Source organism: Melopsittacus undulatus, chromosome 1, assembly GCF_012275295.1.
Source record: "Melopsittacus undulatus isolate bMelUnd1 chromosome 1, bMelUnd1.mat.Z, whole genome shotgun sequence".
Lineage (NCBI taxonomy): Eukaryota > Metazoa > Chordata > Aves > Psittaciformes > Psittaculidae > Melopsittacus > Melopsittacus undulatus.
The window spans coordinates 128,800,997-128,824,856 of NC_047527.1; the positions used below are offsets into that span (position 1 = coordinate 128,800,997).

Consider the following 23,860-nt stretch of genomic DNA (forward strand, 5'->3'; position numbering starts at 1 on the left):
GTTCATTTAGATGGTTTACAGAATATTTGATATGATTCAGTTCAGACTTTTCTTGAATAATTTACTAAATATTCTTCCCTTGGGTTTTCTGATTGGCAGTGTTCTCCAGGGCATTTCACCTTTTCAAAGCATATTGTTAGCTAACAGTTTTTAGGTTTCTTGGTCTCCCTTTTGTTTAAAATATTATTAAGAGAAGCATAACCAAATAAAGTATTTGGAAAAGAATAGGTGTTAGGGAGTCTCCTCCAAGAAGAAGGTTTTTTTCTGACATAATGCAAATCCAATTTCTTTTGTCCTGTGTCCTTTATCATTATATGGTTCAGTGGTGCCACCATTCCAGTCTGTCATCAGGGCTGCATTCTGACCTGGCTAATATTGGTGTAAATCCAGAATAAGTCCACCAGTCTCAGTAGAGCTGCTCAGATTTACACAATGAATCTGAGAGCAGAATCTGGCTGAAGGCATTTGCTCTGGAGAGACAGAATAACCATCTTTTATTAATATTTCACAGCAGTCTGCAATTGAAAACAGTTGTTTCTCTCTCTCTCTTGCTCTTTTTGTGGGGGTGGGGAGGTTATTGGCTGAATCCTGTTAGGGAAATCCTACAGGCTATTTTTAGCAGTAAGCTCTACTGCTGCATTGTGGTATTGTACCAAGCACATGTGCTGTATGAGCAGCAGCCACACATCTGAATTACTTGCACATTCTAAATCAATTTAGATGCTTGCAATAAATGAAAATGTATATTTCAGTCTTTTCTTAAGTCAATTAATCCTGCTAGAAATGAATTTTACACTCAGTGGTGTGAATATCAGTATTTAAAAATTTGGAACAGATTTTTCTGCCATGCAGTATTGATTTGACCCAATTAAACTGTTTTTTGATTGGGACAAAATAATTCACATACAATAAAATTAAATTTGCAGTTCTATTGTATTTTTGGAAAAATACTAGCTCACTAAGAAAGGGATGTTTATATCTATGTCAACCAAAGGAGGCATCCTGAATACACAGGTACAGCTTTTAATGTCAAAACCAAGAGTTAGTTCCAAATCTGATATAGGTCATCAAAAAGTGTCATTACTATATAACATATTGATTCTGCATAATAATAACATAGCAAAAAAAAATTTCTATTCATTTCAGTTCAGTCTATGGAAGCCTAAGCCTGTAGGGAACATTGATAATTAGAATAAATCATTCATTGAAATAGTGGCAGGCTGGAGATAATTTCCACTTTCAGTTAATTTTTTTAGCATTTAACAAGTATTTTCATTCAAATCCATTAGATATAACTGCCTTCTCTGCCTAAGAGCTTCTGAAAGTCCTGATGCATGTACATGTAGCATCTAAACACCTTCTCTGCTAGGCAGGGGGATGGGAGGAAAAGTTTTCTTATCTAATGGTATGATCACTAGCAAACTGTACAATCTGGGTATGCAGCAGAATGCAAAATTAAAACATTTGGTGCAAAGAAAAGGAAAGCAAAGTATGTGAGCATGGACTTATGCATGTGCATACTTGTTACTTCAAATAACTTGTAAAACCTGATGGTAGAGCAACAAAGCTTATAAACATCACAGTGGAAATAACTGCAGAAAAAGGAAATTATTAACTGCGTTGACAATGCCAGCAGAGATTTTCATTGCATTAGTTTATTAGCCTCAGAAAATTTTTACTATTTTCTTTTCTTTAGAAGAAAATTTAGAAGAAAATATATTGCTTATGAACTATTTTGTTTGTTAGATGATCATTTAGCATAAAGTCAGTCATGCTCAACATAGGTATTATGTTTGCATTCTCCTTAAGCTAAACATAACTGTTGTATTATCATTTTGACTGAAACAGCAAGATTGTAAAGGATGAGTTCTAAAGTGCATGAGCTAAATAATAAGGCAGCATAAATATTTCTAGAGCAGAATAATTTCTGTCTGGCTTCTAACTGAATTATGTCAAAACCTTAACTTTTCACTGTCCACAATATATACAGACTTTTAGCAGAGTTTTAAAACACATTCAATATCCATTCAAGCACCTTGCTAAATAAGGGTAGTATTGAGCATGTTGTTGAATCTGGACTTCAGTTTTATACTTTCTTCACTTACTGACTTTTCAGTAGCAGGCTAACACAATTTTCCCAGAACTGTGTTGGCACCCCCAGTAGTGGTGGCACATAAGAAAGAGGTTTTGAATGCCAAGTTTTGCACTTTGGAGAAATTGTTAATTTAAGTCCCTTTAAACTTTAAGGGGATGAAAAATTCAAATGTTTCCAAAACTCAAATTCTTCACAGGTGTAAGAAAAATATTTTTATTCCAGACATTTCTGAGGAAAATGCAAGCACCAAGTAAATAAATAAAATCATTTTCAGTGTTTCAGACTTGGTTTGAAAGCCTGGGAAGTTGAGGTTATCTCAAGCCTACTTACTGAAATTTCTCTTCTCCTTTCATTATACAGCTACAATGCAACACGATATTGATAACTGTTCCATATAAAGTTGTTCTGTCCTTGAATAAATGAGCATAGAAAATTCAAAAAGTACCTTTCATTGCAGTCTAACAATAGGATTTGATCCTGATCGAGTCGTGGGTGGAACTTTTCCTTTTAATGAAAAAGGACTCTGGCTGTCACTGTTGCAGCCCTCTGAAAGTTTCATCTGATATTTTTTGAGATCTGGAATTAATATAGTACTAGTTAAGCAGCACAAATACAGAGTGGCATTGCCATGTCATTATTTTTTAAGGTTTTTCTGAATGACTTTCCTTACACTGCTATAAATAAATAACCTTTTTGTGTTACATGTAGGTTAACAGCCTTAGCTGACCTTATGCACTAGAGGAAGAGAAAACAAGTTATTTAGTAATAGGACTGAATTTTTTCTAGCTGTAAAAGCTTTAACAAGGCACCACCAAGTTTCCTTTCTTATTTACAGCTATTTGCATTTGTTAGTATTAATTTCTTGCGAATGCATTTTTGCCTAACTAGTATTTCAAAATTCAGAACTTCCCAGAAGAAAAGGGAATTAAAATCCAGAATTTTAATTTTGCTATACGTGTTAAATAAAATCCAGTTGTGCTGTAGTATGCATGACACAGGACAATGTAACTTGCATTCTCTCACTTTTTGTTTCCTATTGTGCTTTGTGCTGAAGGTGTTGTGTATGACAGTCTCATGTTGAAGCACCAGTGTATGTGTGGCAACTATGCTAATCACCCTGAACATGCTGGAAGGATCCAAAGCATCTGGTCAAGGCTGCAAGAAACTGGGTTGCTAAACAAGTGTGAGGTAATAAAAAAATAAAGACAAGATGTTTGACTTGTTAAACTAAATGGCAAATTTATTAAATCCTTTTGTAAGAGAGTAATTTGCCTTAGAAATTATTTAACTGACAATATTAAAATAATGCATTTTGGGAAAGCACACTTCCCAATCAGAAAACAAAGAATTTACACATTAAAAGTCATTTACTCATATGCATCAGAAAATAGATAAAGGAAGGTAGACAAGCAGCTATCAAATGGCAAGTACAGTCTTTTCAACAGCATAGTTCTTAACTTTTTTAAGCAGCTGAAGATTTTATTTCTGTAGGAGCATAGAACACTGGAGTTGTTTTAATGTATTCTGTATCACTCCATAAGCACACTGCATCTTGTATTATTTCAGACTCTAATGTTTTCATAGCATTTTCATTTGCCTGGTGTAGAACTGGTGCCAGGTCAAATCCCGAGACATTCAAGTGCAGTCTTCTGTCAGTATCAGAGTAAACGTTGAACTTTCTCCTGCTTTGATTTCTCTCACAGAATTGTTGATTAAAGCATCATGCTTAAATCAGATATAGGCTCTGAGGTGTATATATGACTTAGGTTACTGAAAAGCAGCCTTTTCTTGTCATTCACTGCTTCCCATGAGTTGTGCAGAACTGTCAACTTTTGCAGAAGACTGTGGCAACTGAGGGCGCTTACTGCACTGCAGCACAAGTTAACAAAGTTCAGCACAAATTTGCTTGTTTTGCAGGATCCCAAAATTTCCAGGGCATTTATGGTCTATTTTTTTAAATTACTTTTCTTTAAATACGTAAGTTTTTACAAACCCAAAGGAATTCGTACAATAGATTTCTTTGATCAGCTATTAGTGACTGTCCACACAAAATTTTCTTCAGGTAGCCTAGTGTACTGGGCAGTGAGATACTGCAAGCACTACAAATGGATTTGTTGCATATACCCATCTAACTAGATGGCAGCACTCTAACAGGCTAATTCTTTTTTTTAGCTTGGATAATTTTCTTTTCAACCTTCAAGAAGACTTCTCAGCAAGGCCCTTATGGCCTCATGTCACATAAGTGGTTTCACTGGTGGGATCGCATACTTAAGGAGTCAGTTAAGCACACAGCCAAGTGGTTCAGTAAAATTCATCAAGCCAAAGTGCTTCACTAGTTATCTTCTTGACTCAGAACCTACTTTATAAACAAAAAAAAGGGAAAATAAGGAAAACAAAATGTACTGGATTGTATTGCTTTCTTCAGTAAAAACAGATCGTTCTGAGCTGTAACTTATATGCATCTGCAAAAGGTGTAAATGGGAAAAATTGTATAGTTTAGTCTGAGGTGTGTGCAATCCAATACTTTCCTGGAAAGTCTTGCAAAATCCAGTGACTGGGCAAAAAGGAAAAAAGTCACTTCATGTCGAATGGCTTTTTTAATTTTGACTCCCATTATGTGCTTTGAAATGAGGCTGGAATGTGAAATGTACAGTCAAAATGTGAACTTTGATGATAAAAATTTGAGGAACTTCAATGTGAAGGTAGTGTGTAGATTTGGTGCTTATCTTGATCCTGTTATGTAGCTAAACATAGGACTTTATTTGGTGATGCAATTTGTCTTTCGCTTCACTGAATTCTTTAGCACTTACCTGACATCAAACACATCCTTAAACATACTCATTTTCCAAAATATGGAAGGCTGTGGTGATTCACTTAATTGGGGCTCTGATTTTTTAGAAAGGTAATTCAGCTCAATATATGACTCCTGCTACTAAAGGAGAGGTTATTGCATTATTCAAGAAATAATAGGCTGCCACTAAACTGCATTCTGAAGTATATCATACTGAGAATGAGGAGAAAAAGCATCACAAAAATCTGCACTTTTTTACTGACTTCTGAATGCTCCTTCATGGACATCAGTATTTCTCAATATAGTTTCTCATAGAATTTCCCACGGTTTCTGTCAGAATGAGTAGGGAGATCACTGGTCAGGTTTTGCCATGCGCACTGCCTCACGCACCAAGCCTAAAGGGCAGTTTAGGAATAGCAACCTGTAACAACCATTTAGGAAATCCTCTGCAGTAACTGTGAACCTTCTTTTTTTCTCTTTTACTAAATAATTGTCCCACAAGAGAGCTGCAGTCCCACTCTTGGTCTGATTAGGAGTTTCAGGATCAAGGCTAGTTCAGTCAGAGGTAGCTCAAATCTTGTTACCTCTCAAGGTGTGTATCCTTGGCCACAGGTGCCAGGAGGCCCTCTCTATTTTCTTAATCTAAGAAGAAATCCTTATAAAAATGAGAAATTTATATCTATGCTATCTTTGTTGGAGTAAAATGTGTTCCTAAATCATGCAATGTGGATTAATGTCTCTCACACAGCTCAGGACTGTAGCCCTGGAGAGATGACTGGCCAAGAGCACAAACTGTCATTTAAGTGGGCATGGGATGGTGAAAGTCATATATACTGGGCTGACACCATGTTTGCTGCAGCTAAAAGATTAATCTACTTAGATTAATCTACATGTAATCTGTTACCTATATATACTGCTCATATTGCCCCCTTATATAGCATTTTTAAATATAACTTCGTAAAATCATAAAAGGTTTGACTAGGGTACTCAAAGCTGTGTCTTCATTACAAAATAAAATATGCCTAGGATTGTTCTTCACCATTGTGGCCAACTGGAATGGAAAGGCTCATGTTCATACTACCAGAAATGCTCCCTGACCCATGCCAGTGACCAAAGCATGTCTGGAAGTCATTTGGGAGAGTGCTAGCTGCTGCTCAGCCAAAACGGTGTGAAGCGTCACTTTAGAAATTTAATAGTACAGATGATTGTGTTCCTCTGCCTGGGAATGTTTCCTGGCACTGCTTAATTTACTGCTGCAGATACAGCCAAAAGGACTTGCTTTTCCAGACTGTACTTTGTTTTTCTAGCAGTAGATATTTGAGCTCTAGAGTTATCCAAACAACAATTTAGAGGATTTTTGCTAAATTGAGAAACTACTTGTAGTTTTAGGATTTTATTTTTTTTTTTAATCATATCACTCTTCCAAATAGTTAGATTACATCCCCCATTGTCTTCCCCAAGACAAAGGAGAAACAAATTCAGACTATGGCCAGCTCTGGAGAGTCGGACTTGAGAGACCTGTACCTGACTGAGCCCAGGGCAAGAGAATGGACTTTTTTATAATGTTGGTATAAATGTATAGAGAAAATAAAATTCAGACACAATATTTTTGAATTGGTTTATAGTTTTGTGTATTTTTACTGAAATAACTATTCTGTGTTTGTTAAAAACAGTCAGATGTAAGACAGACAGGTACCAATGCAGCACAAGAACAAGGCCTCTAAAAGATGCAAAAATTGAAATAAAAACATCCCCTATCTTTATTTTTATTTATTTATTTTTCATTTTTGTCTTGGTATAGAGCAATGTATGGCTGTCCTACCTTTGGGACAGAAAAAGGACTGAATTATTTTTTGGTAATGGTGTCTGTTTTCTACTTGTTATAAGGAGAGGAAGTATTTACATATCTCTTTTGGGGCCATAATTTAGGTACACATGACTGACATTAGGTTACACTAATCACCACTGTTTTATAAAACAAAAGAATGTAGACATGGTCCCACTTTGTGCCCCACCTTCACTTCCTTTAGGAACTGTGGTCCAGCAGCATTTTTCTTTTCAGACTGGAATTTGATCTGAATTTTGGTAGTTTTCTGGATTAGGGAGACATCTTACACCTTTTGCTGTCCACATCTTATGGACTGAGGGTAGAGAAGAAACAAATTCAAACATTACAATAACCTTGAGTTTACCAGACCACATCAATTGAAAAATACATTAAAAAATCCTGAACCTCAGTTTATGACTGAAGAAATAATACAGGAAAAATTAGCCTTTAAGAGCAAAAATCTTTGTAGCATTGACCATATTCAGGTTAGGCACTGGACAACCAAAACACATAAAGAGAATAAATGCATACCTGTGTGGGTGCATGTGTGTCAGAGATATGCCTGCAATTCCCACATAACGAACAGAGAGCAAGTGATGTGTGTGTATGGACTGGCAAAAGATCCATATTATCTGTGTGCATTATTAAACAAGAGTGAATTTAACACTTACAAGAAATCACAGAAAATTAGGAAAAACCTTAAAGACCTTGTTTAAAAACTTAGATAACCTAAGGGAACTTCAGAGACACTTATCTCCATACAAATAACTGCTGTAAATGCAATGGACACCTTACACTGAGAGACCAGAATGAGAAATATTTCTTAAGCTATGTCAACAATTCCTGTTAGTTTAGCTGTGAGAAACAGGCAGTGCCACCTTTGTTTTTTGGAATCTCTGATTGTGCAAGAGTTTAGTCTGCTGAAAGTCTAACCAAAATCTTCAGGCTAATAGAGGTTATCAATGTGAAACTTTAATGGTCTATTTTAAACAGAAGACCAGACTAGACAGTCCTCTTTGACCTTAACTTCTGCTAAAGGTGAAAGCGTTTCCCTGTTGTGGGGAGAATAACTTTCCAGTTCTAGACTGATTTTTTGAAGCATTAGCTATTCTGCTCTCCTGAGATGTATAAATGTCGCTGTTGATGGGGGAACTATTTATGTCAGAGGAAAAAGCCAACACACAAATTTTCATGCACACTAGAAAAGGATGACTCGCTTTCCACTAAGGATGCAGTAGATGGAATGATGTAGTACACAAAACCTCCTGAATGAAACAAATGCTATGCTATTTCTCCTTTTTCATGAGCCTTATGTAAATTATCTGCTTTCTACTACAATTTAAGGTTTCAATACCATCATGGCCAATGAAAATTAAGAAAGACAATAAAAAGATGTGGAAAAAAGCATATGTGTGAAGTTATTCAAATGTTTATCTTATGTTTTCTGACAACTCACGCCAGTGGGAGCAAGAAACTATTGCTTTGCATAACTGAAGCTACATGATCCCAGATTCTGGCAACAGACTTATGACGTGCTTTTATGGAACTGCTAAATACTGACATAATTATCTAAGAATAATTGTTCTTAGCAATTAATACAGTTAACTTCTAATATCAATTATTTTTTTCCCTGTGGAGAGCCTTAGTTCAGATTTTAATTGAAAATGGCTTGATATGCAGAAATGCTGCAAAGGTGGGATGAAAGGAACAGTAAATGAGGAGATGGGAATGCAAAAGAGCATAGAAGTGTACTGCTTACCCTTCCCTTTCCTCCTGCCATTTACTTTTTAAATGCATTTGTCAATAGTTGAGGTTGGAGCTGGAGAAGCCATGGAGAAAGAGGAGCTCTGAGCTGTGCCTGCCTTGGCAACTCATCTCTTGGCTGTGCTTCAAGGACCTCACTGCTGGGAGCAGCTTGGAGTGAGGCATCCTGTTTGGTGCTACCTTATTTCTGCTACAAGCTATTTCTCCCCTAGAGAATCTGGCTGGCAATATTGGGTCACTGGCTAAACTTTCTGCAGAGGCCACTGCCAGAGCAGCTCTCACATAGCTCCTCATTGTAAAAATAATGGCTAGCTGCAGGTCTTTTTATGGTTAAAGGGCTATGGCATTTAACAGCACTTTAAAAAAAGCCAATTAACTTTCTTAAACATCTCCTAAAAGTTTTTGTATAACTTGTAGAAAATATATTACCAAAGAGTATTTTACTCAAGGCTCTTTGATGTGACCTTCACAAAATGCCTCTTTACTTTTTTTCTACATTTGTTTTAGCTGTCCTAAAAGCCAGGCTCCCTTCCCAGTTTTGCTGTGGAAAATTGGGTATACAGATTTTAAAACAGCTTATTAGAAACATAGACCTTAATGAGAATGGATGAATGAATAAATGTTACCAGTCACCTCTCTTGTAAAGAAAAACATTTTATCTGACCCAGAAGAACCATTACGGTGTTTACTGACTCCATGAGGTAACATAATGTGTGGATTTTGATTGTGCAACTGTGTGTTAAAAGGATGTGAATGCATTGCTACAAATTCTCATGTGAGACTGGGAGAGGCTTGAAGAAATTAGAGATGAAAAAGGGTTTATTAAGTCATTTAATCTTGGATCACTCCCTAAAATGTTTTTTCCACTGCTGTGTCCAGTCAAGTTTTAAACACTGCAAGAAATGGGGCTTCCACCATTTCCCTGAGGGGAGCTTGTTCCACAGTCATCTAGATCTAACTCTTGAAACATTTTTCCTGATTAGTCAGAAAAAAACTGCTGCTGCTTAACTCAATGTAAAATGTACATGGTTATTCTGACCCCCCTGTGCAGTTTCTCTCTTTTGCGGTGCACATTCTCTTTAACATTAAAAAATTGCTTTCTTCTCTTAGTGAAGAGGTTGGTACTTTCTGATGTGCATGTGTAGGGGATGGATACAGTGAGAATTACAACTTAACCTCTAAGAAAACTAGAATTGTGTAGCATTTCTGTAACAGGTTAACCAGTCTATTAAAAATAAAATTGTCTTATTTTGATAACTTCTGTACCTGTTTACCTGTACACCTTGACATTCATACAGATCCATAATCTAAATTATAAGAAGTTTTGCCCCAAGTGCTACAGACTTTAAAAACAGGCTGTTTTCCCCCCACATTATCCAATATCAACTGGAAAGATGATCTTGGGACCAGAATGCTGTTGACAGTGCTGTTTATTATGCCTGAACCTGAACAAAATCTGCTTCATATGTCTGCAAAGGTTGTGCAGCATTAGCACAAGCAGAGAGGCAAATATTTTTATGACAAGCTGTAACTCCAACTACATGCAAGGAACAGATCTGCTGAATAAGGAAGTGTTTGCTTTATCTTTTCTTCCTTCTTTTATATTTTCCTTCCTAAAGTTGTTAAATTTCAATGAATTTATATAGAGAAAGACATCCCAGATTTTTTTTTTAACACTGATTTAGGCAGGGAGAGTACAGGCTGGAGAAACAGTTAAAGAGAAACTCCACTTATAAAAGGAAGCAAGTCAGCATGTGTAACAGCAGAAATGATCCTGGGATATTGAACTTACTTACATTGCAGAAATGAAAAGATATAGAAATATTTTATTAAAGTATTTCAATTTTAATTTTCTTCTTTTCCCTGGCTGTCCTTAATGTGATCATCTTCTTTCCAGCAGCATAAATCACAAGTCCTAGTAGTGATGCAAAAAACATTAATCCTTATTCAGAACACAGCTGTAGCTCACAGGTGTGAATAAGTTTTTGCTCTTTAGACTACACTTTTTCCAGCCAGATTTCTTAGCTAAGAAATATTTCACCTTTTGGTTTGTATCTCTTAACAGAATGTAGAAAAGAGGATCAGAATATTTTCATTTTCTTGTATGTGAAGCCCTGTATTAACTCTGCTAAGACTTAAGTGAAGCATTTGTGATAAACCACACACACATTTGTTTTTCATATAGCATTACTTTAATAAACAAATCAGTGTCACATTCCTGCATGACGCAATTTCAGCCCATTATTAATCATACTAAATGTTATTTTGGACGTTTACTTTTTTTTTTTTCTCTCTCCCTAAATATTGTCAGTGGAATATTGTAGGCTTCTGCTGTTTTCTTTCAGCGAATTCGAGGTCGAAAAGCCAGTCTGGAGGAAATACAGCTGGTTCACTCTGAACATCATTCACTGCTGTATGGCACCAGCCCCTTGAACAGACAGAAGCTGGACCCCAGGAAACTCCTAGGTCTGTACAGGCCTCTATTCTACTGAGAACAGCACATTCCAGCCCTGTCATTAGTCATAGCTGGTGTCAGTTTAAAATACTTGGCAAGCAGTGTGACAAAAATTCACTTTTTCCAAATGCATTGCTATGTGGCAGGAGAATGTTACAATGGAAGCCAAATATAGATTAGCAAAATGCACAGGCTGGAAAGCAGCAATAGTTGTTTCTACTCATTTGCTTCAAAAATCATCTAAGTGTTAACACTTTACTGTAATTTGTTCTCTGTTGGAGGTCAATGGCAATTTTGAACATTGTTGGTCTTCTCTTTGTGTTCTTTGGTTTGAAAATGAGATCTTAAGAATCACTTGCTTGTCAGAATTGATTGTTTGCTGTTCTCATTTGCTTTATTTCAATTATTTCAGCCCTGGTGAGTGCAGATACCATGCCTAAGTCTTGCTAATAAGTGAACTTTATATTAATGCTTTCCCACTATGCAGTACATGCTATATTTCTAAGTAACAGGAGGGAAAACCACATTAAAATATTAAATAGACCTGTGGATGTACAGAATAGCAGAAAACTGACAGGATTTTCACATCAAATATCTTCATGCACAGCCCGTGCTCAGTGTATGTTTTTTATAATAGAAAAATAGGGTTGAACTAAGCTCTGCCATGAAGCAGATCTACTTGTCAGACCTGCTATGGAGAATGTGAAAGGAAACATACAAAAAGGTAGTGCATTTTGAAAATAATCTGTGGGTGTAATTCCTTCATTTATGTCCCAGCACACTGGATGAAACACTTTAGTTTTCAGCTATTTTTATAACATTTATTCTAAAATGTGGCTGTTTTCCTAATTGTAGTGAAGCCTAGCCCAAACAAAATCAATACTAGACATCAAAAGAAATGCTGCCATGGTTTTAGTAATACATAGCAATTATTTTGCTTTGGAAACTAATGCTAAGAGTTTCTTCTTTAAGGCAGACTGTTGCTTTGGTGAGCCATAAGAGCACATAAGAACAATGTTTTGATCACAATATTATCTAGGTTTGTACATCTTAGGGAAGGCAACATAAAAACTGAAAAATACTTGTAGTAAGATAAATTCTTTGGAGCTTGAATTTCCAAGGTAGGAAACCCCATTTTAAAAACAAAACAATACAAACTAAACCCCAAAAATGTTTCCAAGAAAAAGGTGTAAATTCCTGTAAAATGAAAATCTGGAAACATTCTGAATTCATCAACATTGTAAAAATGTTCCATCTTGATAGTCAAACATTTAATTTAAATTTTGTTTTACTTTGTTTTATTAATTTCATTTTAATTTTCATATTATTTAATATAATATACATTATCAATATATGTATTGTGATATTAATGATAACAAATGTTCCCATTTGGATCTCAGTGGTTGACCAGCATATGGGATGCAGTGTGTAGTTGCAGTTATGAGGTGAAAAAAGGAATGGACCCAGGTATCCTCTCTGTGTTTCTGCCTATGCACAGAGAATGTAGAAATTTTTGTTTACCCAGTTTCAGAAAGCCATTTCTTTACCCACAGTTCTTTACTTGACACTCTTTGCCTTTTTGATTTGACACTTAGTCCGAAACATTTACTCTCTAAGTTTATATCAAAATCCCACTCCTAGCATATATTCAGAGTGTATATTTGGCTTATTGCCCTCTTCTGTCTCTGCTTCTAGGATGTTGCTGCATCTCACATGGCCTTTTACCAAGACGGCAGCCAATAAAACACCCTTCCCACATGTTTTTCATGTGCTTGGTTTTTCCCTGGAATCACTAATCATTTGGGCTTCCAGACTCTTATGTAAAGGAAATTAATTGTCTCTTACATTTTCACAAAATGCAGTGTGACTATTTCACCTTCCCTTGTCCCCAGTTCAGTGAGGTTGAACCAAATGAATCCTGACATTAAAATTAACATCTTGGTATAGTATAGAAATCAAAATGATGTGTAGCAAAGGAGAAAAAACTAAAGGAAATGTTTATTTAAAAAATGTCATCAATAACAACATAATCTCATAAAACATTTCTATTTCAATGAAAGTGCTTTTTTTTTTCTATAGAAATTGTTCCATCAAATTATGGCTTTGCATCCTAAGGAAAAGGAGGACCTTTCCTTACTCCTCTGCCCAGCTAAGAAGACAGTCACTGTTTCTTCTCTACTTGTGTTCTAGAAAAGCGTTTGCTCCCTCTCCCTGTTCAGAAGAGAGGGTATATGTGTACATCTGCTTGTCTGAAGCAGTTATGAGCAGAAATGAGATTTAAGTAAGACTAGGGCTAGAAATGTGCTACTTGTCAATAAACTCTTATATCAGTGGGTTTTTTTTTGTGAAAAAAGCTCTGCTCTGGAAAACTGCAAAGCAAAACAGCTGAAATGACTGAAATCAGTGAGAATTATACACACAGTTATCATTCCCATATTCTTGGTGGTTTCAGAGAATAAATTGGCTTGAACTCTTGGTTTTATTTTCCCTGCATCAGGGCCTACAAATGCAGCTACTGTAAATGATCACTTCAACTTCTACATGATTGCATAGTTAAGCTTTTTTGCTGCTTTCAGTGTGGTACTATGTTGCAGTACATTGTCTTGACCTGAAGGAAAATAATATGCAGGCTATGTATCACATCACCTTGTGGTTTCTTGTGACAGAAGAAAAACTTCCAAATCTCTTTGAATAAGCTCAAGGGCAGAACAGTTATCAGACAGGTCTTACAAATTTATTTGCTTTTTTCCTCTTCAACCATAATTAAGAAAGTGTTTCTAAAAATCAAGTTTCCAAAAGTTAAAAGTTTGTAAAAGTGAGAAATATGCTGTCAACACATCTGTGACTGTGAGGCAGTGTTTAGAGTACAACTAAAAGATACATTCACAGAGCATCTGTGCAACTGCAATTACAAGTTAGTGAAAAAATTCCACTTGGCGGAAATGGCTTCGTTCCTGAGTGATGATACTGAAAACAATGAGGTCCCCCAAATCGTGCCTTTTTATAACTGATCATACTTTTAAATTTGTTGATTTTTCTGAAAGACAGGTTTTGCCAATCACTTTTCCTGCTTGTCAGACTCTCAGTCCCCAATTTTCAACCTCCTAAGCAGGTTCCTTGACTTCTGTAGGGGCCCTGACCTTAGTCAGTGGTGGGTTCTTGAGCACCTAATTCGACTAACCAGCTTGTACTGCCTTTGTGGGTTGGAATTTTAAAGTGCAAATCTTGGATAATTTTTCTAGTTCTATCAGTCAATTGTTCTACTAAATCTTATCTAAAAGATACTTTTTCTCTAGTAATTTGTTGATAGCTACAAATTCTGTCACGAGACAAAGCCAGAAAAAGTATTATTAATTAAAATTTGTCTTCTATCTTACTTGAACTATCCTAATATCTTTTTTTATGATTATTTTCATGGAGGTACCCTGGGGTGTGGAAGGATGTAACTGGAAAATGACTGCTATGTACCAAGTTCTGCTGGAATATCAACACCAAACATCATGAGAAATTCTCACTGATTAATTTTCAGGGTTTGCTTTTTGCTGCTGATTTTCATTTATGGCAGTGTTGTGAGCTCTTTTCATTTTGTGAGGCTAGCTAAGTAATGGACTTACTCTCCCCTAATTGAAGCTTTCCCTACTGTTCTCTTCATGAAATCTCAATGTTTTTCTTGTTCTGCAAAGTCTGTTATCAATCTGATCAAAGGCCTTTAGTCCGTTAAAAATGCATCTTGGATTTTACTCAAAGTGTAAAGCACTTTCTTCATCTCAGACATTGCAGTCTGGTCTCTTGTACTTCAAAGATGATGCCTTGTAATTGTCTTTATGCATTTCATTGGCACCTGCTAAACATGAGTAACTGCAGCATTCACCCCTTCCATAACAATGGGTGGCTCCTCTAGGTAACTTGAGTGATTCACTATCTAATGTTTCCTCCAGATGGCAAAGTTACAAAGCCAGTTCTGGTGATAAGGCAGGGAAAAAGTTTATGTTCTCTTCCACAGCTGCCTTAGGATCAGATTACATACTGGGATAGGAACTGCATCAAGTACTGAGATCCTTACCTGGTTTTCATAATGTCCTTATCAAGACAAACAGTGAATTTAGTGGTACAAAAAAAAAGAAAATATGAATGAATAAAAAGTGAGTATAATTATCAGATAAACCCTATCACATAATCTAATATATAGAGCAGAGCAAGCTAGAAATTAGATTCTAAAGCCTATTAAGTTTTTATTCCATTTAGTAGAATGTATTTACTGAGCAATATTTAAACAAATAGTATTGCTTTTTATGTTTGTGAAATATTAATGTACTCATTGATGATACATTAATGAAGAGCACAGCATTTTTGCATAGATAGACTAAGGCTGTGATTTTCAAAGGAGAAACTTTTTTTGAGAGATGAAGTTAAGAAATTAGTTTTCAGTTTCATGTAAGCTTAATGAGGCTCCCTCTGTTCAGTGAAAAAAAACAGGCACTCCTCAAGCATAATTCACTGCATTGATTTAAGCTGGGTAAAGATACTTTCCTCATTCCACAGGTTGGAAGAATCTGAGATGACTAGCTTAAACAAGCTGTTCACCAGCTACCAATATCAGGATGATTAGTCGCCCTAGCTCAGAGTGACTTTCTGCGGAGATTTGAACATTATACTCCTTTGAAACTATGGCTTACCAATCTTAAAATCTGTCACTATTGCAAAAGAATGCCTTACATATCCCATGGCTGATTTGCTTCCAAAATACTATTAATATGTTTTATTTTAATATCTGGCATTTTCATTGTGTGATACCAAAATCTGAATTACAGTAAAGAGTGCTTACTGTTTCAGTATTTAAATGTCTTTTTTTTAATAAATGTTGCTCATTATTTCTTTTTTTTTGTTTTGTTTTTAATATATAGGAAATGTGTCTCAAAAACTCTTTTCCTTGTTGCCTTGTGGGGGACTTGGGGTAAGTACATGTTTGGTTTTTTTTGCAAAGAGGGACAGCACACAACATATGTACTCACACATGAAGTCCTTAGAACTATTGCATTACCAGCTCAGGGTCTTCAGAAGCTGTTAAAATCTGTAGAGATGAAACCTGAACCACTATTATGATTTTTTTCAAGGTCATGAAAAACAGTACATTTCAGTAAGCAAATATAACAATTAGGTAAGAACATATTCTGTAATAATGTGCACATTTCTTCGTTTTCCCACTTGGGTTTTCTTACATGAGCTCTATTTTTTGAGGAAAGTAACATAGGTGTAATTGTTAGAGGAGAATGAGCTTTGGAGAAGCTGTTTTGTGTACTGTTGATAAGTAAATATAGCTTCATCTTTTTTCAGAGAGGAAAATAAATTACTAAAGCTAACAGAGTGAAAAGCTCTCTCTAACTGCTACCTAATAACTTGGGTGTTGTTAAACTAATAACTTATTTGAGCTTTTTTTATGTCTTGTTTTGAAACAGATTCATTCTAAAATGCAAGCTTGTGAGTATTAGGACACATCAAACAAAAACCTGCAGGCAAAAATTCTTTGCAACACTATATCACAGAATTAATCTACATTATTGAAAACCATGGAGAATGGAGAATTTATACTGATATTGGTATCATGCTTCTATTGAATTATAGAAAAGATAATACCAGGGAGAAATAATTTTCACATGCAGGGTTTTTTTTTCACAGAAAAATATTCTACACTTTAGGTCCAGTTGGGTCCATTATTTACTGATGTCAGTAATATCAAAGTGAAATGATGATATTACTAGATATCAGTGGGCTGGCTGGGTGATTCATATACATTTTCCCTTTCCTGTTTCTGTGTATGCGGGAATAAAGAAACAATCTCTGGAGGTCAACTTCCAATGCAACATTCAGAAGTTTTACTTACTTTTTTCCTTCTCAAAGGAAAAAAGAACCTTAAAATAGTTTGGGTTGGAAAGAACCTTAAAATCAAGGTTCAACTTCCCTGCCATGGGCAGGGACACCTTACACTAGACCATGCTGCCCAAGACTTTGTCCAACCTGGCCTTGAACACTGTCAGGAAGGGAGTATTTACCACTTCTCTGGGAAACCTGTTCCAGTGCTTCACCACCCTCACAGTAAACAATTTCTTCCTTATATCTAACCTGAACTTCCCCTGTTTAAATTTGAACCCATTAACTCTTCTCCTATCACTCCAGTCCCTGATGAAGAGCCCCTCTCCAGCATCCTTGTAGCCCCCCTTCAGATACTGGAAGGATGCTATGAAGTCTCCACGCAGTCTTTTCTTCTCCAGGCTGAACAGCTCCAACTTTCTCAGATCGTCTTCTAGTCGTGTTTATAGGATGGGTTGTTTTGTTTTGTTTTTTTTTATTATGAGATACCTGACAGAAAAAAAAAATACTCATTTTGTAAGGTTTTAACACTCAAAAAAGAAAAATTCCGTTTTTGCTTTCAAATATTTAGTAACTTTTGAGGATTACTGAGTTATTAGTTAATGAAGAAAGAATCAGGAGTGGTAATCATTCCAGCTTCTTTACTGTGGAGTTAGTTTTCTGATGATTCTGCCTAAAATTTGGAACTTAGTGACTAGCAGCTTTGGGGTCATTTCTGTATGAGGATCAGCTAACATTGCACATTGACATGTAGACATGTATGCACACACACACGCTTATATGCACATATTTCAGTATAAAACAAAAGGTAATTTTTTCACACTGTTGTTGCAATTATTAAGAAGTTTAGAGAAAATTGAGCAAGATATCAATAAAGTTGAGAAAGGATGTTGGGCTTCTGAGTAAAGAGGAGCTGATGTAAACTTTCTTGACAAACCTTTTAGGGCTTTGGAAAGTAAATAGGACTGTGGTATGCTTTAAAGATTATAAAATTTTTCTTTGAAACAAGTAATTGTGGTATTAAAATCTGTGAAATGTGCTTTGAAATCCCTCTACCAGTGAATGTATGTTCTAAATTGAACACATCAGAAATGCTCAGTATAAATTCATTTTTAAAGCATTTAAATTTATCTACACTTTTTTGAGTCTGTTTGCTTTATTTTTTTATTTAAAATCATGGAAACTGGATTAAAGAGCATGTTGTAGAAATGAATCTTTTATTTATTTCTTTTCTAGTTGGTTTGCCTTTCTACTTATTATTATTGTCAGGCTTGCTGTGGGGCTCTTTTAAAGGAATGGGTTATGACCTCTTTCAAGGTAAATAATCAGATTAGGAACTCTCAGTGATATTTAGCTGTCTATTGGTTAAGATGAGCTCTGGGAAAGGGAGCTGCTTCAAGCTGTGTGGAAAGTAATTCTTTAGTTTCAAAAAATGATGGTAGAAAGAAAGAAGCAACATTGCTACTTAGTAGTTTTCAACAGCATTGAGGGTTATAAAACAGTAATCAATATTAAACAGTAAGAATATTTCATGCAAAGATTTTAAGGAGGGATGAAAGAATTAATTTTTTTAGACTTTTGTTCTCAGTTATTTTCTTGTTTGCTAAAGAATACAGTGAGAAAGTATAAATAAAAAAAATTAATTCCATTCTTACAGGAGACTTTATGGCTGCCTCTTGAATGATAGTTTTCAGAGCTCTTTGGTCCTACTGTCTTCTAACCCTATGGGGACCTTGCTGGTTGTTATTATGCAGCTCTTCTATTACTAAATAGATTAGTGGTTAGACTACTCACACAGGTGGGAAACCTAGGCTCATTTCTCTCCACTGCCTGGCTGGATTTGATATCAGAGCCCTCATCTCTTAGTGGAGATGATTGTTATCACCAAGCAGATCATAGACTGTTTCCTCATACCACACACTGAAGCTATGCCAGGGCTGGAAAGAACATTGCACCAGTAAGAACGTAAGTGGGATAAAGCCCACGTATCTGAGGCTATGATCTACCTATAATACATTTATAAATAATGTGAAGTCCTACCTCTAATTCTCTGCTCCACAAACAGATTATGTATTTCATATGAAGGAAGCACTGGACAAAATGGAAACTGCTCTTGGAGTAAGGACTGGAACCTAGGACATCACAGGCATTGAAAGCACGGTCAGCTGACAGGCTATAAAGACTATATTGACAGGAGTTTGGGATGGCTTGCATTGTTCACAAAGCTCTAACTAACCTCCTAATCCTGAACTCTGCTATATTATTAATTTTGTTGTTGTCTCTGTTCTAACAGCACCAATAAGCTGAAGTCAAAATCCGGGGTCCTCTTCTGCGGACATTAATTACAGTTAGGGTAAAAGAAAGGTTTTTTTTCACAAGAATTCTGAGAAGCAAACAAGAGGCAATATTCATAACTACTGTTTTCAGATACTGTTCCATCATGGCTATAAATCTTTTTTACCAGTGCAAAATGCATGTAAAGCTACTATTTCCCGATTTTGTAATAAATTTTCATCCATATGAATTTTATTTCAAGTAGTGACAGGCACTGATTATGTCAGGTTCATTGGCAAATTTGGCTTCGTATATGTTAGACTTGCAGAAGAAATTAAACAATAAATTTTATAGCTTTGTAAGAAACTATAATTATATACATAATTAGCTCTCTTATCTAAGATCACAAAGATATTTCATACTGACAGCCAAATTGAACAGACATCAAAGATGGTGAAAAAAAAAATAGTCATCTAAGTCTAACCTCCTAAATTTGTCCATAACAGATTTTTCTTTCAATGATGGCTAATTTTTTTATCAGAGCACTATCCAGGGCTAGCAGTATAACAGCTACCAAAGTATGGGACCTCTGTTACAATAATGCTTTTCATTCTTTTTTCAAGTTTAACTTTGTTCCAGAACCAACTGTTATTAAAGAATTCTGATACTGGGGGGATGAAATCCCTTGTGTTGGAGAGAGACTATCAGGTCTATGGCCAGCAGTTCTAATACGAAGAGATGGTTTCTTGCAGCTGGTCAGAGGTTTGGAATGTGAAAAATTTTCCAAGAGAGGTGGGTAGATTACAGGTGAAGTGGCCAAATGGGAAGAATAATCACAAATTACTTTTTGGTTCTGTGGATTATCAGAGTATTCCTCAATTTTTCATTTGCAAACAGCCACTACAAGTGTAACTGTTGATCCATGCATCCATCTATTGTAATTACCCCCTTTCTGTTGTGCTGTGAAAATGACAATAAGAGAAGCAGAAATCTATTTTTAATGGGAGTAAGTTTCATCTCCTTGCCTCAGTCTGTCACTAAAAATAGTGATTGTTTTCCTGCCTGTTTGACCTGCTGCTGTGTGAAGAAATCTTGAAGCCATTTCTCAGCCATATTTTTTTGTCTAGTTGATAGGCAAAAAAACCCACAAAAGCAAAAGAAGAGCAGGCTTTTATGATAATGTCATCATCGGCTCCCAGCTTCAAACACTTCTGCGGCTTTTGAATTGTCATTTATAACTTGGAACTGAACCGACCCATAATTCCCTTGATGCATTTAAAGAAATTGATAACAGACCGCTTCTTTTATGGCTCAGAGGAGGCAACTCCAATCACATCACTATTGGCAGTCAATATTATTTTCTGACATGGTTGTAAAAGTATAAAGGAGCTTATGGCATTTGTTTAGATGAGGAATGGGCTCTCAAGCTGTGCTGGGGTTTATGGGTCCAGATTACTGAGAAGCAAAGGGAATATGATGTTTGCAAACAGGATATGATTTTATTTAAGTTTGGGTTTCATACGTTGTTCCCTGGGGATTGTCCTGCAGACAGGAGAGAATTTCACTTTTATCATATGAAATTGGGCAGTTATCCAATTCCCCCTACTCTCCCCAAACCCTCAAAAGACACTGCTTCAAACCTGTAATGTGTAAAGTCAGATCTTTAAATTGCAAGAGGAGGATCTGGGGGAGAACACCATCCTTCAAGAAATCAGATGTTAGCAGAATAAATGTTTAGTAAGCTGAACAAAGTGGTTCATGGGCTAAATATTGAGCTATCTGAATGGCTAAGAATGTCTTGTACATATTACGGACAGTCCATCGCATTTTATCTAATGTTGCTGTTATGGCTGTAAAACTGAGATGAGATTTTATGCTGGGATAAACTGGTCTTGATTCATTAACTGCTGGCTTTGTTTCATTAACTGAAGTGTAGCTTAGCTCTTTCATATCAGAAAAAATATGGCCTGTAACAATCAAGAAAATAAATTTAAAGCTATAAAATATCTCTTTTTACACAACTTGCAAAATATTCATATTTTCTGCACGTTAAATTTCTTCCTGGCACTCCTTGTTGTGGTAGTTGAATATTAATACTTTTTGTCATGACCACACAGCAAGAAAAGCAACAAGAAAGGAAGGTTTCACTAGTATACAACTTTAGTAAGTCATCCAGGCAAAAAACTGTTTTCTGCTGCATTTCATTTTTAACTTGATCTTCTCATCTTGGCCCAGGAAGAATTTTTAGCCTTTACACATTATGACCCTTCATTCCTCTTTTTTGTATAAAAGCTAATGGTACCCGCCATTACCATGGTACAATAGTATGAAAATTAAGAAAGTTTTGGAGATGCTATTTTCTCCTGTAGCAGGTATTAGGCTCCAGGCTGCTAGGGGTCTTTCCTTCTGCTAGGGGTCTTTCCTTCTATCTGCATGCAAATCTGCCTTTGAAGAAGACAGACTGCCTATGATTTGGACAATCCAATTAAATATCACATCCAGACATATGTTAGAATTAACTTGTGTTTGTCCCCTGTATCCCAGGCTATACCAACATGGGTATAATGCTTTCATGATATCAGCCAGAAAATACGTCTGTTTCTGGTCTGGGGAAAGCAATCTTATTCCTAGAAGCACATCTACTCAGTATGATGCCTTTCACTGTGAAATTATTAATACAATATGCTGCTAATATTAATATATTAATTTAAACTACTTGCCAGATTCATCTCATTAACCTACTGAAATTTGCCAGTTACAACATTTTGGAGCAGGTTGTCAGAGACTTCTAGGAATAAAGAACTTGTTTACCTCCTAAGCCTCTCTGGCAGCTACATCATCCCTAAAAAAATGCAAAAATTTAATGAAAACAATCTCACAGATACATTATAGTTTAATTGATATATTTTTCACAACTATTTGGGACTCACAATTACACAGCCTTGACTGTATGATATTTTTGTCAGAGCTCATTAAAATATAAAAAAAGCCATCTGGTACCCCCCAAGACACAACTTAGAGGCTACTAGGGGTGGGACTGGAGCAGAGGTTGGTCATCTCACAGCATTCAAGGGTCTGCATGCTCAGTCACTTAGTGCAGTTCCAGGTAAATCTAATTAGGATGAATTAATATTATTACAGGATGAAGGAACAAGGGTGTAATGAACTCCTAGCTGCACTGGTAAATACACTCTTTAGATGGTATAACCCATCAGTTCTGTCAGTTCATGCGAGACAACTGTTTCAGTGGTGCATGTTTTGTAGGAATGGGACAATTGACATTACACTTGAGTCAAATTCTCTTATGCATAGAGAATTGTAGGCTTTCAAGCTGACAAGTTAGAAGCTTCCTTGAGTGTGCAAACTAAAGAAGAAATAGGGAAATGAGATAAAACCTTGACATTTACTTTTAGTTCAAAACAACACAGTTCCCTGAAGTCTCACTTGTTCAGCTTCACATACTTATTTTTAGACAAATTAATAAAACAGCCAAAGCAGGACCCTGACCACCCTCACTTGTCTGTGTAGCCATTATAGAGCCATGTTCAGCAGTAAAGCAGGAGTCAGTCCACCTAAAATCAGAACTGACTAGAGGTGCTTGATTTCTAAATTCCTACTTTTAGGTACATTAATTTAGTAAAAAGAGCCATGTAAAAGTGTAATAACATGAATCTGGATGATCAGGGCAGGAAATAGATATTCTTCCTTTACTGAGGTATAAAGACTTCATTTCTGGATCTGAAAAGTGCAATGGTGTCTCAGCTCTATGCAGGGAGGGGACACCACATTTAGCATGTCAATAACATGGCCACAAAAAGGGAAAATATCTCTTAACTCGGAAGGACAGATATTTTGTCCCATTCTTGTCCTTTCATGGCATTGAAGTGGCCCTGTGCAATCCACCACAGAGCTTGATGTTTATATCAGTGAGAGGTGAAACTGTTCAACTGAGAAAGATAGTTCCCTGGCATTGATACAGGCACAACAATATTTTAGAATACTCCCAGACTTCTCTTATGTGCAGCAGGCAAGCATAGAAAGCTCAGGAGTTGTAATCTGCCAACTTATCAGAATGGAATTTTGTCCCTCAGATATATTTTTCTTGCCCTTTTTGACAGAGAACCTCTTCTCCGTGGTACTAAACCAGATTAAAATTTTAAACAAAGATACAGCTCATGGAACACAGAAAATTAGAGTGAAGTTAAAGAACTACCTCAAAATCAAATAATTAAATGTCTTACCTCATTGTGTGCATTTCCTAAAAACTATAGTGTTGCCAAAGGCCAACATTATGCAAAGAAGCCGTCTTATTTGACAGAATATGAAACATTATATGTATATATACACACATGTTAAATGTAAATAGTGGAATAGTACCATATACAATTTACTAATACTACTCACTCTCCCCAGACTTAATCACACACACACATATGGATTTGATGGGAAATCTGTAACTAAAGCGAAATTCACATTTTCATTTTAAAAGACATGTGTTTATTGATAAGAATTTAGCTCCCAAGGTGGACTGAAAAGCTCTCTGAAAGGGAAATGTTCAAGAGTTGCTTGTCTGAATAAACATGAGGTTCTAGCATAGCTAGGTGTTAGGTGACCTCCAACACAATTTACATCCAAGAAGTAAGGTGAAATACTATGTATTGCTAAAAAACTTTTAAGAAATCAGGCTTAAACTCTGCACATAAAAGTTGTATTTTCTATAGCTATGCATTACTACCAACTTTACATTGTTCTATGTATTTGCCCATGAATTCCTGGAAACTGCAT

At 36.0% G+C, this 23,860-nt stretch overlaps 1 protein-coding gene across 2 annotated transcripts in view; it reads left to right on the plus strand.

The window, feature by feature from the left end:
* Positions 1–23,860, plus strand: part of HDAC9 (histone deacetylase 9) — a 395,548-nt gene that overhangs the window by 247,127 nt on the left and 124,561 nt on the right. For both annotated transcript variants that reach the window (XM_031052375.2, XM_005152865.3), the window contains 3 exons: positions 3,150–3,283; positions 10,824–10,944; positions 15,838–15,887. In XM_031052375.2, the coding sequence (XP_030908235.1) occupies positions 3,150–3,283; positions 10,824–10,944; positions 15,838–15,887 (305 nt within the window). The remainder of the gene's footprint in view (positions 1–3,149; positions 3,284–10,823; positions 10,945–15,837; positions 15,888–23,860) is intronic.